This window comes from Macaca mulatta, chromosome 3, assembly GCF_049350105.2.
Source record: "Macaca mulatta isolate MMU2019108-1 chromosome 3, T2T-MMU8v2.0, whole genome shotgun sequence".
NCBI lineage: Eukaryota > Metazoa > Chordata > Mammalia > Primates > Cercopithecidae > Macaca > Macaca mulatta.
The window spans coordinates 121,063,836-121,077,035 of NC_133408.1; the positions used below are offsets into that span (position 1 = coordinate 121,063,836).

General features: G+C 38.2%; 1 protein-coding gene across 1 annotated transcript in view; it reads left to right on the forward strand.

The window, feature by feature from the left end:
* The window catches only part of COL28A1 (collagen type XXVIII alpha 1 chain), a 178,608-nt gene that overhangs the window by 83,531 nt on the left and 81,877 nt on the right, over positions 1–13,200 (forward strand). Inside the window, exons 19-24 of the mRNA XM_015134023.3 lie at positions 1,286–1,357; positions 2,107–2,175; positions 4,924–4,995; positions 8,332–8,400; positions 9,326–9,394; positions 13,066–13,134. Of these exons, the coding sequence (XP_014989509.3) occupies positions 1,286–1,357; positions 2,107–2,175; positions 4,924–4,995; positions 8,332–8,400; positions 9,326–9,394; positions 13,066–13,134 (420 nt within the window). The remainder of the gene's footprint in view (positions 1–1,285; positions 1,358–2,106; positions 2,176–4,923; positions 4,996–8,331; positions 8,401–9,325; positions 9,395–13,065; positions 13,135–13,200) is intronic.

Here is a 13,200-nt window from a genome sequence, read left to right on the forward strand (position 1 = left end):
CTTAGTGTTAGATTTACGGTGCTTTTTTCCACTGGCTTGTTTAGGTTAGTTGAAGTTACTTCCAATTATTTTCCATTTTGTTGCTATTAATAAATGCCATAAAGATACTTTAAACTGTTTGAAAGTAGCATATTTTTTCCTGAACATTTTAAAGGATTTATTACTAATCATAAATTAACTTGAAAGCAAGTGGAATTACTGAATATTAGAGCTGGAAGTGGTGTTAGGGCACAAATTTGTTATTTCACTTTCATATTAGTTTTCTAGAGCTGACATAAGAAAGTACTAGGAACTGAGTGGCTTAATACAACAGAAATTTATTGTCTCACAGTCCTAGAGGCTAGAAGTCCAAAATCAGTCTGCAGGGCTATGCTTCCTCCAAAACCTGTAAGGGAGAATGCTTCCTGGTCTCGTCTTAGCTTCTGGGGGTGCCTGTCAATCCTTGGCATGCCTTGCCTAGCAGATGCTCACTCTAGTCTTTGCCTCTCTTGTCACATGGTGCTCTCCCTATGTGTCTGTCTTCAGGAGGCATTTTCCTCTTCTTATAATACCCATTGTATTAGTCCATTCTGTCATTGCTTTAAATAACTACCTGAGAGTAGGTAATTTATAAAGAAAATAGGTTTAGTTGACTTACAGTTCTGCAGGCTGCACAGGAAACATGATACTGGCATCTGCTTGGCTTTTGGGAGGCCTCAGGAAACTTGCAATCCTAGCAGAAGGTGAAGGGGAAGCAGGTACATCTTCACATGGAGCAGCAGGAGAGTGAGAGAGTGAAGGCGGGCGTACTACACACACATTTTTAAACAACCAGATCTCATGAGAACTCTATTATGAGAATGGCAAGGGGAAGGTCCACCCCCATAACTCGATCTCCTACCAGGCCCCTCCTCCAACGCTTGGAATTACAATTCGGATAAGATTTGAGTGGGGACACAGAGCCAAATTATATCATCTATTATACTGAATTAGGGCCTCCTGTAATGACTTCATCTTAACTTGATTAAATCTGCAAAGACCATGTTTCCAATTAAGGTTACATTCACAGGTACAAAGAGTTAGGACGTCAACATATCTTTTTGGGGTCACAATTCAGCCCATAAAAATAGAATCAAAAACTAAGGCTTAGGGATGTTAAGTAACTTCCAAAGATCAAATGGTTTAGTATTAATTACTAATCAGATTTCACGGAGGCGTTTCTCAGACACTAAAATACATCCAATTGCAAGTACCTCAGAACGGAGGTATGAACTTTTGGGAAATAAAATATTTGTTCATCCACCAGGGGGAGCCAGGCTCAGTAGGGCTCCCAGGACAACCAGGAGTACCAGGAGAAGATGGAGCTGCTGGGAAGAAGGTAAGACCAAGCTTTTCATATTACTGGAGTAGGAACTATTAAACCAAACTGATATCTTGGTTCCGCAGGAGTGCAAATCAAGCCATCCAGGACAAACTTAGTCTCTTTAAGAAAAAATATCTCACAATCCCAAATGTTCCTTTTCACTTATCCCTGAGAGAAGGAGGGGCCTACTCAAAGGCTGAGATAGTGTCTCACATCCTCTGCCTTCTCTCTGGTGTTTTGGTTATGGCCTAGTTTCTTCAGGATTTCTAGAAAGCACATTAATTTAAACTTAAGAGAAAGCCACTCCCCCCGCCCCCCGCCAAGAGGAGAGTCTGTGAATGCATTCAGGAAATAAGGCCGTTGTAAAGATTTCCTGAAGTATTTTGAGTTGACATTTGAAATACTCATTTTTCAATAAAAGTAGCAAAAAACAGCAGGTGGAAAGGCTGAAGGTCTTCCCTGTTTTTTAAAAAATCTACCAAATGCGAATGAAGAGCCAAAGGAAAATGAGCTTATTACTTTGGAAATTGGCTGAGAAATTACTTTTTCATGATACTCCAGCTGCTCTGAGTTAAACTGGAGTTTGATGTTACTTTATTTCAAGTTTATAAACTTCCAAATTGATTGTGAGACTAGAGTGAAGGTATGGTGTGTTTTGGAGAGTCTCAGCTGAATCCACTGGTGATAAAAGGAGACAAGGTGGGATGATACATACAGTCTGTCTACTGGAGGGCCACCTAAGACATCAGTGTCATTTTCTCTAGGGAGAAGCAGGGCTTCCAGGAGCAAGAGGCCCAGAGGGACCACCTGGAAAAGGACAGCCTGGCCCCAAGGTATGGAAATGACAGTGTTGGAGGAAGCAGCCTGTGTTCTGGTCCTCATACTGAGGAGCCAACTTAGAAGAAATTTGATTGTTATTCTTACTATGTCAAATGTGTTTATATCTGGCTTAAAAGTATGAATACTATCTTGCAAGATTTTGGAAGACAGCAAGCATAAATGATTCATTTTTATTTTCCTAACATCTATTGTAAGACCCAGCATAGAGAGGAGTTCAACACACGTTTTCTCAATAAATGGTCAGATTGACATTTAAAAAATACACGGGAAGGAAAAGAAGCCTTGAAATACATCATTGAGATTTGACAGTCCATAAATTTTCTTTATTTATAAAATCTCACGCAATAATAAGAAATATCACTTTATTAAATGGCCATTTCACTTCACAACTTGGCATAAATTTATTTTAAACTCTGTAGAAATGCTAGTTGAATAACATTTTTATATATTAAGATGAGACTATATAAATTCATCAATAGGATAAGACCACTAGTGACATAACCTATAGTGTCTAAGGTTCCAGGTCTTCCTGCAATTTTTTTCTTTTTCTTTTTTTTTTTTTTTTTGAGATGGAGTCTCACTCTGTTGCCCAGGCTGGAGTGCAGTGGCACAATCTCGGCTTACTGCAACTTCTGCCTCCCGGGTTCAAGTGATTCTCCTGCCTCAGCCTCCTGAGCAGCTGGGACTACAGGCATATGCCACCACACCCAGCTAATTTTTGTATTTTTAGTAGAGCTAGGGTTCCACCATATTGGCCACGCTGGTCTGGAACTCCTGACCTCATGATCCTCCTGCCTCAGCCTCCCAAAGTGCTGGGATTATGGGCGTGAGCCACTGCACCTGGCCTTCTTTCTATTTTTATGTGCAGTTATCAATCATAAGTTAAAGATTCTTATGGATTATATACAAGTCAAGTAAAAATAAAATTTGTATATATATTAGTGTTCTATTCATAATTCTACTAAAATAGTAATTGATGTCTTGTGAACATACTCACTAAAATTGAATCTTTAATCTTAAATGTGAAGATAAGAAATTTAAATCTATTTGTAGGCTTTTAAACATTTTCATTTATTGATTTACCAGTCTCAGGGATCCTTTTTGGGTGAGGTGGAGGGGATAACATCATCATGCAAAATACACTGTTAGAAATGCCGATCTGCTAACATTCAGGAGAACTGGTGTTTTAGGATGTGCTTTTGGAAAATAGTCGCTTGGAGTTAATAATTGAAGCCGTGAGAATGAACAGTGTCTCCAAGGAAGGGAGTTGAGGTTTAAGCCCCACATTGTGAGGTAGCTGGAGAACGAGCACTCAACAGAATAAGCAGAATGGTAGCATGTTAGGGATACCGAGAAGAAAGGATTTCAAGATGAAAGCAATGGGTGGTATCAGATGCCACCAATAAAGCAAGGAGAATGTGCATTGGAAAAACAGGCTACTGGATTTGTGGCTTGAGGTGACTTGTGGCTTATGGAAGGCTATTGGAGAAGAGTGGTAGGAGGACATGTTACATAGCCCAGGTATACCATGGTTCAGTGTTGGCGATTTATGACATGTAATTGGGTCCCTGCTATTCATTTCTGAGGTGATTTAGGTCAATAACCTAAATTAGTGGTAGCAGAGGGAAGAAAATACATAGTTGTGGTTGAATTGTCTCTACTGGTGATAATGATATAAGATACTTGGACATTCAACTTTTTTTTTTTTTTTTTTTTTTTTTTTTTTTAACACTGGTGCCACTGCTTTCCATTAGTGTGGACCATGGAAACCTCTGTGGATTCTACAGGAGGTCACCTCTTCTTAGTAAAGTGCCTGCTTTGCTGATGACCTTAGTATAGTCCAGTGATTCTCAAAGTGTGGTCCCTTGAATCAGCAGCATCAGCATCACCTGGGAATGTTAAAAATGCAAATGCTTGGACCTCAGTGCAGAAGTACGAAATCAGAAACTCTGGGTGGAGGGCCCAGCAATCTGTGTTCTAACAAGCCCTCCAGGTGATTCTGTTGCTCAACCTTAAAAACCATGGTATAGTAATTTATATTATAAATGTTTAAATAGCCTCAGCTTAGACAATGAGGAATTTTTCATTTGTTGAGCTATGTGCATCCCTGGATATGGTGCCTTGCAGTTGAACCCTAGTTGAAAGATAGTTTTGAAGGTAAAGGAATTCTTTTGGGGGAGCACAGTTTTACACAATCATGCTGGAGAACAGCCAGCAGTCAGTTCCTAGCTCTGCCCCAGGTTAATGCTAAAGCATCTTCCTGCCAATAAAACTATTGGTCTCTTTTGGGGGAAAGAATTAGACTCCCCAGTGAGGAAGAAATAGGGCTGTGATTTTTAAAATGTCTCATTTCATGTTTTAAACCTGAAATAGAAAAATTGAAAAACAGCATGAAAAAGCATAGATAGTTCTCATTTCTGAAACTGTGAATGTCTCAGAACCACCTGTTAGTAGACCAAGGGTGCAAAGGAACTATAAATTCAAATAAAAGTTCCAAAAGAAAGATACAAAACTTCGATTTTTGAAAAACAGCAAATCACATTGAATAAATGGTAAAGGCTGAACAATCTGAAGTCATCTGATCTCCTCAAGAACATTGACGAATCCTGTGCAACTGAGCTATGCTCAGGGCACACCACTTTAAAATTGGTATTAGTTGAGAATCTGGCTCCGCTATGGTCCTTACTAGGTTAGGGGAGGTTGCTAATACAATATTTATATTTTTATAATTATTTTATTAGGGTGATGAAGGCAAGAAAGGGAGCAAAGGAAATCAAGGACAGAGGGGACTTCCAGGGCCCGAAGGACCAAAGGTATGTTTCTTGTATTCTGACTTATGCTTTGAGGAGTTTGTATTTGTGTCTGGTTTCAATAGAGTATTAGATTTCCACTGAAAATTGGATTCTTTGTTTCCTTCCCAACAAATACAAAAGAAAAACCCCAAAATAAAAAACCATAGAAAACATACTATTCCCAGACCACAATAGAATGGAATAGATTGCATAAAATATGTAATACTCATAGAAATACATATGTTTCTAATTTGTCTGTCAGTCCTCTCTAGTAACAACCAAATATTCAGAAGTTGAGATATAATTGGGACCATAGGAGATATCATGTCTTCATAATCGTGCTTTGCTAAACAACCCAAAAGCCTGAGACTGACAGGCAGCACAGTGATGATGAAGGCTTTTCTTCAGAAGGCTGATTGCCTCCTGCTGTGCCGTGACCCTTTTGGAGCCAGTCACTTCAATTATAGAAAGAAGATAATGATATGTTCTATTTCACGGGGTTGTTGTGAAGACTAAAAGTTAATAAAGCACTTAGCACATTTCCTGGTATATAGTAAGTGTTAAATACATCGAATTATTTGGAGAAAAAAATCAATATGGTGAAATGGGAAGCAGGGGATCTGTGTCCTGGTAAATTCACTTCTGCTGACGAAGAAGTGAAGGGGATTGTGAGGCGAGCAATTAAGTATGTGTCCTGACTAAGCCTCAGAGACCCACCATTAAGGTCATTTGAATGTGTCAGGAAACAGAAACCGCAAACCTAAGAGAATTCATGTGTCTAGGAAGATACTAATTGTAAGAAAGAGACAAGAAGTATGTTTTAGGAACAGATGATTAAAAAGCACATTTTTAAAAAATGGTGCTGACTAGATCAGATCAGATACAAAACAAAACGTCACCTGTACACCAGTGACTCTTAAACTTCGGCGTCTGTTCAGTGTCCATCGGTATCACCTGGGGATGATTACAAATCCAGATTTTTTGTTACCATCCTCAGCTATCTGGATTCAGCAGGTGAGTGGGCCCAGGAATCTCTGCTTCTCAAGTAAATGCCCCGTGCTGCAGGGAGTTCAAGAAGCACATTATGAAAAGTGCCACTATGAAACAAATGTGTTGTATTAGTATTAACAACAAATTAGTCTTTATGTCCTACTCTATTTCAAAGTGAGCATTTTTCTGTGTTTTGAAATAAAGCTGTTTTTAAAGATGAAGGTGAAGAATTGCCATATGTTAAGGCATAATCACCCCTTAGTACAGGGTATTTAAAATAATTGCATACTTTCCATGATACTTTTCATATTATAAAAGTAATTGACCTCTTTTTTTAAAAAAAAGAAATAAAACAAATTAAATCTAGAGACATAATTTTGCTTTTCCTTTGGTTTTAGTGAAGAACTTTAATAGGTTCATGTTCTGTGCCTTTGTCAAAGGCTTGGATAGGGGGTTTTATGTGTTTCCAAATTCTTGTCGTGTCCTATGCCATTGCCTTCCAGGTTTGCATTTAAGGACTGGCACATACATGCCATGGCATGAATTGGGTCTCGGTGGGCCAGTGTGCTCAGCTTGTTGGTTGTATTGGCTAATCAATACAGCGGGAGGCCTCAGCTCTGAAGATGAACACAGCCCCCGGCAGGAGTCATCACTGGTGAATCTGACTGATGGAGTCCCTGCTGGAGGAAGCAGGATGACTGAATAGGAAGCTCATGCGATTGAATTTTCAGAGGACGTGAGTCAGGCAGACGCAGGATTAGTCAGCAGTCTGAGAACCTAGAGGGTCATGTTTAGACATAGCATAGAAATAGCTCATTCTCCACGACTCATCTCCAGTGTTTTGTTTCTTTGTTTGTTTTGGTAAAGGTCCAGATAGTAAATATGTTAGGTCCTGTGGCCCAAGAGGCAAAATGGAAGATATTATGTAGTTACTTGTATAATGACCACTTGAAAATGTGAAAGCTGTTCATAGCTCAAGGCTGTACAAACAAGTGGGTGGGCGGATTTGGCCCACCTACTGTAGAGAAGTAGTTTTCAAACTGTTTTGATTATAAACCCCTCCAGTAAAATTTTGATCACATGCCACAGATTTTTAATTTTTTACTTGTAATTTTTATTAATAAGCTATCATACTAATATATTCTGAATTTATATAAACAATTGAAATTTTAATAGATGAGATAAAAACATAGAGACAAGTTGTAATATTTTCTTATATCCCAGTGGGTCATTTGGAACACCTTGTTGTGTGCATTGACAATTGCTCTGGAATAGTGTTTTTACCAGGGGTGCTTCATGAAAATTCATAATCCTGGGCACCGACCTCTAGATCTGTTGAATCAGAATCTCTGGAGTTTGAACCCAGAACTGTGCATTACCAAACTTTCCTGATAATTCCTTTGCTATCTAAAATTTGAGAATCACTTGTCTAGATCCAGATGGAACAGAAGAATTACCTGTTGCTCCAGATTGAGTCTTTGAGACTCTAAATATTAGACATCTCCCCCCCCCAAATGTTTAAAATTTTCTATTAAAAATGTCATTTTTAAAAATCATAGGGGTTCTTTTTTTTTGTTTTCTATTTTTTTTTTTTGAGACAGTGATTTTCTGTTGCTCAGGCTGGAGTGCAGTGGTGCGATCTCAGCTCACTGCAACCTTGAGTGATTTTCCTGCCTCAGCCTCTTGAGTAGCTAGGATTACAGGCACACACCACCATGTCCGGCTAATTTCAGCTAATTTTTTTTTTTTTTGTATTTTTAGTAGCAATGGGGTTTTGTCATGTTGGCCAGGCTGGCTTCAAAACTCCTTACCTCAAGTGATCCCCCAACCTCGGCCTCCCAAAGTGTTGGGATTACAGGTGTGAGCCACCACACCCAGCCCATAGGGGTTCTACTTCTTAAAAAGGATGTGAGATAACATAGAATGGAAGACTAATACCTTTGGTCATTAAAATAAAACAACAAAGAAAAAAGTTATAACCTAGAAGTACACCCTAAAACATTTGCTGAAGATAATTGCTATATTGAAAAAAAAAATTCTCTCTGAGCTTCCCAGCATACAACACAAAAGGGAAGCACCATGAATTGCATAATTTTTATTAGCTAATAAAAGGATGCACAAGAGATAAAATTTTCCTAACATTCAGTTATTAATTGAACATAGTTATTTAAAAGCACTGAAATCTTACTGGTCAATAACTTTAGCAGTGGTTTACAAAGGATGCTCAAATTATTTTCACATTGGTCTTTGAAACAGACAGAGGTCATAATATAATTTAAAAATCTGCAGACATTTCTATACATTTATTATTGTCTCTATATGTGGTTTCTCTGCTTGAAATGTAGTGAGCATTTTGCTCTTTTTAAGGGTGAACCGGGCATTATGGGCCCTTTTGGAATGCCTGGAACATCAATTCCCGGACCACCTGGGCCAAAGGTATATATTCCTGGGAATTATTTTCTTTTTCTTGACCCTTTGGCAGTTGGAGAAAAAAAATCATGATATCAGTGAACTAGAATTTTAGTTTTGGAAGAGCCTTAGAAATGACTCAGTTTAACTCTGAAACTTCACAGATAAGCAAACTACAGCGAGCAGCAGAGTTAGGACTAGAAACCAGATTTTGTGCTCCTGATCCCAAGCTTGTCACTTTACCCTTCATTACGTCTTCCAAACCCTAAACTCTAGTACAGGCAAGAATTTAGAACATATATTCAGAAGAATCTACCAGGATTTATAATTGAAGAGTTTAGCAGAAGATATATCCACTCAGGTTGGTTGGTTGGTTTGCTTTTTGAGACAGAGTCTTACTTAGTCCCCCAGGTTGGAGTGCAGTGGTGCAGTCTTGGCTCACTGCAACCTCCACTTCCTGGGCTCAAGTGATTCTCCTGCCTCAGCCCCCCAAATAGCTGGGATTACAGATATACCACCATGCCTGGCTAATTTTTGTACTTTTTGTAGAGATGGGGTTTTGCCATGTTGGCTAGGCTGGTCTCGAACTCCTGGATTCAAGTGACCCGCCTGCCTTGGCCTCCCAAAGTGTTGAAATTATAGGTGTGAGCCACTGAGCCTGGCCTTCACTCAGTTTTAAGAGCATTCCCAGCCAATCTTAAAGTCTAAATATTTGAGTCTGAACTGCCACATATTATTTCAATGGACTTTCTCCTAACAACAGTAATAGTCTTTGCTGACAGGTGTTATTTACTTAGGATTTGAAATTCCCCTCAAATATTAAATATACTATCTCAAGGTCTGAGACGGACAGATTAAACTCTTTACAGAGTGGCCAATGCTTTTTTTTGCTATGTGTGCTTGTGATTTCTTGCACAACTGTAGCCTGTGAAATGTCATTTGAAATGTACAGGGAGATAGAGGAGGACCTGGGATACCTGGATTTAAAGGAGAACCCGGACTTTCTATTCGAGGACCAAAGGTATGCTTTATTCATGTTCTTTTTGTTTTTCTGTATCTGAAGTAAACAAAGCTAGATTTAATCCATAAGTTGATTTTTCAACTTGCAAAGTTTCTACATTGATGAACTAAAATGTAAGAATATAGCTATTCCCTTTTATTAAAAAAAGCAAGCAATCATGTAGTTTATTTTTCATACTTGTGGGGAAAAGTAGCTCTTATGGTTAAATTTTTGCTGATTAGACAATTGTTTGAAAATGCTCTTTTGCACTGTCTGTGATACAAGGGATTAAATGGCCTCTGGCCTCTTCATTTACATATTAATTGCCGAAGTATCTGTTCTGCAAAACATTGTCCAAAAAAACGTGTGCTTGGAAGCTTCGTTGAATAAAAATTTCCTGCTTTGATTATTTATCCTTTTGAGTTATTTCAAAGGGAAATATAAATAATTAATAAGAAACCAGGTTTCTGTAATCATATCTGGTTTTTCATGGCAACGAAGCACCATTTTCCCTCCTCACACTACACCCAGCACCACAGCAAAATTTAGCATTTATAACATTCCTAGGTGTCAACCAGGATCGCTGTTTGTGAGGACAAGCTTCAGGGCCCCATCATTAGCACTTTTAAAATCAACAGCATGTTGTTACGTAGCTTTGAAACTTGCTTATATTCTCCCATATTAAGTTGTCTTATCTAGATAAAAGGGTTCAAGTACTAAACTGATGACCTTCAAAGTTAAAAGAAGAAAACATGGAGTCATTTTTTAAATAAAATATGATGCAAAACTTGTATAAATCTGACATAAATTGTAGCACTTCTTGTTAAAAGCAAAGGCAGAACCTTGAGCCTCCCCTGTTCTTACTGCTTTAATAGTCATCCCTGCTAGAGTGACAGTTGCCCTAGTTTGCCCAGGATTGAAGGGGGTCCTGGAACACATGACTTTCAGGGCTAAAACTGGGAAAATCTTGGGTAAACTTGGATGAATTGTTCATCTACTTCCCCCAGATCCCAAGGTAACCCAAACTATGTAGACCACTCTCTTTAGAAACACAAGCTATATAGACAGCTCATAGAGACAATAGCAAATTTTCTAATGTGAAAACTACAGATATGACCTTGATCAGTTATATTTGCATGACAATTTTGATAGATTGAAGCTATGTATTCACAATCTATGATTTATACATCTCTCTCTACTTATCCTTCTATTTGCAATAGGAATACAATCCAATTAAATGTGCTGCTAGAGTTTATAGGCCCCACTTGTTTTCTGCTGCTGATTATTAGGCATTATAGGTGATGGTACTTAAAGATATTTGCCTCTTCACCCAAGCCTTTTGCTACTCCCCTGGACTCTAATGATACTCTCTCTGTCGTTCTTCCCTAGTTCATTAGTTTTTCAGTTTTTGGAGGGTCATACACGACTTTGAATGTCTGATGGAAATTTTAGCACATTAATTTCATTTTGTGTAATACTTCAGGGGTCTCCCAGATGCCCCCTAAAGCTGATTTCAAAATACTAGGTTTCCATTTTTGCCCTAATTTCTAATGAATGAGAGAAACACTTTGAAGTAAATAACTCTGTAGGACATTTCCTTGAATCCAGTGCAGAAAAGCCAAGTGGCAACATTCCATCTATAAAAATATGGTAAGGAGTCCAAAATAAAAACCTGCTCCTCCTCTTACTCCTTGATATTTCCTATTAATAACAGAAGTAACAAGCTACCTGAGATTTTTGCAGGAGCGAGGACAAAGATCTCTATGAAAAGGATGTTTGTAAACTGTGAGTGTTTTAATGGTTTTCCCCTCCACTGTGGTTGTCAGACTTTAAACAAGAGCAGCTGCTGATAATTTGTTGTAAGTTTGGACCGTAGAAATAAAAACTGAAAAGTAAATTTTGATTCCAATTTTCTTTTCCTTTTAACTCAACCAGGGATCAGTTACTGCTTTATTTTGTTGTTGGGCCTCTCCTTGTGTAAACATGGAGATAAGTGGAAAACTTATTTTGGGACAAGTTTCATATGAGAATGTTTAGAGCTTCAACCTTAAATGTAATTGGAATAGCATAAAAAATTGGTTCTGAGAAGTGCCCAGTTCCCCGTAGTTGGAATACACCAAAATGTACCATCCTGAAGACTATGGGCTTCCTTTCTCTCATTCAACTTTAAAAAATCACCTTGAGTTTTTGTTGATAATGAATAGTATGTTAAAGTTTTATAAGTGGCCACATATTTCCTAAAGATAATCATTCTTAAGAAGGTTAGCCACATAAAACAGCCTTTTAGATTTAATAGGAAATAACAGCTGTTGCATTCATGGTTTTTAAAATAAAGTTTCTGATTGCTTATGTAAAATTTTTTCCCCTGTTCCCAATCAATTACTCATTTATTGGGGTATAGTTGAGAATAGTTTTTGGGAGTTGGACTTTGGGCAGTATTTTCACTTGGAATAATGGTAATTTGATCTCCGAGTTTGCTTGCATATAAGGAAAGTTCTTAAGAGTCCTGCTACTTTCTTTCTCCATTCTTGGAAAACAAAGGTCTGCCTATTGTTAGAGTTTCCTCCCAATATAAAGAAAAACCATAAATATTTTAAAACATGAGTAGCTCTTTATCAAAACAAGGACTGCATATTGACAAGGGCTGTTGTAAGCATTATCAACCAGTAACAGATAGGTGGAATGTGTTGTAAAAAAAAGTATTACAGGTTTTAAATATAAGCGTAATGGACTTGCAGGTAATCTTTTTTTTTTTTTGGAGACAGAGTCTCGCTCTGTCGCGCAGGCTAGAGCACAGTGGCACAATCTCTGCTCACTGCAGCCTCAGCCTCCCGGGTTCAAGCGATTCTCCTGCCTCAGTCTCCCAAGTAGCTAGGATTACAGGCGCCCCGCCACCAAGCCCAGCTAATTTTTGTATTTTTAGTAGAGACGGGGTTTCACCATGTTGGCCAGACTGATCTTGAACTCCTGACCTAGTGATCTGCCTGCCTCAGCTTCCCAAAGTGCTGGGGATTACAGGTGTGAGCCACTGCACCTGGTCACTTGTAGGTAATCTTCTAAAAGATCCTTCTTAATTTTTTTCTCTCCCCCCATTTTACTTTAGTCAGAAATCTTTCTGATTTCTGTTTGTGAGAGAGTTATAAGTCTTAGAAAACTCTATTGTACAAAGGACAATAATCACCCCTCCCTGCTCTTTCTGTAGGAGACTAGGAGCTGCTACTAAAAGTTTTTGATGACTAAGGTCATCACTGTAAAACAATATTTACAACTTTTTCCTAGGTCTCAAGATATGAATCACAAACCCTGTCCCTTCATAACTTGTTTTAGAAAAATTAATATGTTTTTATTTTCATCTGGGTTTATTCCCTGTATAATTCAGTCTCCATTAATGAAGACAATAGATTTAACACAACAATAGGAATCTGTAGTTATTCCACACTCAAAATTTTGCTATGTATTCTTTTCTACTCTTCTCACATTGTACTTCATAAATTTTATTTTTTATACGTCTTCTTGATTTATGATGCACTAAAACTTTATAATTTTAAAAATTAAAATATTAGCAATAAGTCATTTTCTAACTCCTGGGTTAGAAATCCACTGTTGGCATATTGAGTTGGTTTTATGCTTAAGTTTAACCAGATGTTTTATAGTTGAGTCTCATGACATCACTGATGTTGGAATTTACCCAGGGTGTCCAAGGCCCTCGGGGACCAGTGGGTGCTCCAGGACTCAAAGGTGATGGCTATCCTGGTGTGCCTGTAAGTGGGACATTTTTTTCTTCCCTCCCTCCCTCCTTTTTGAGAGTTGCATACGACAAGGATGCT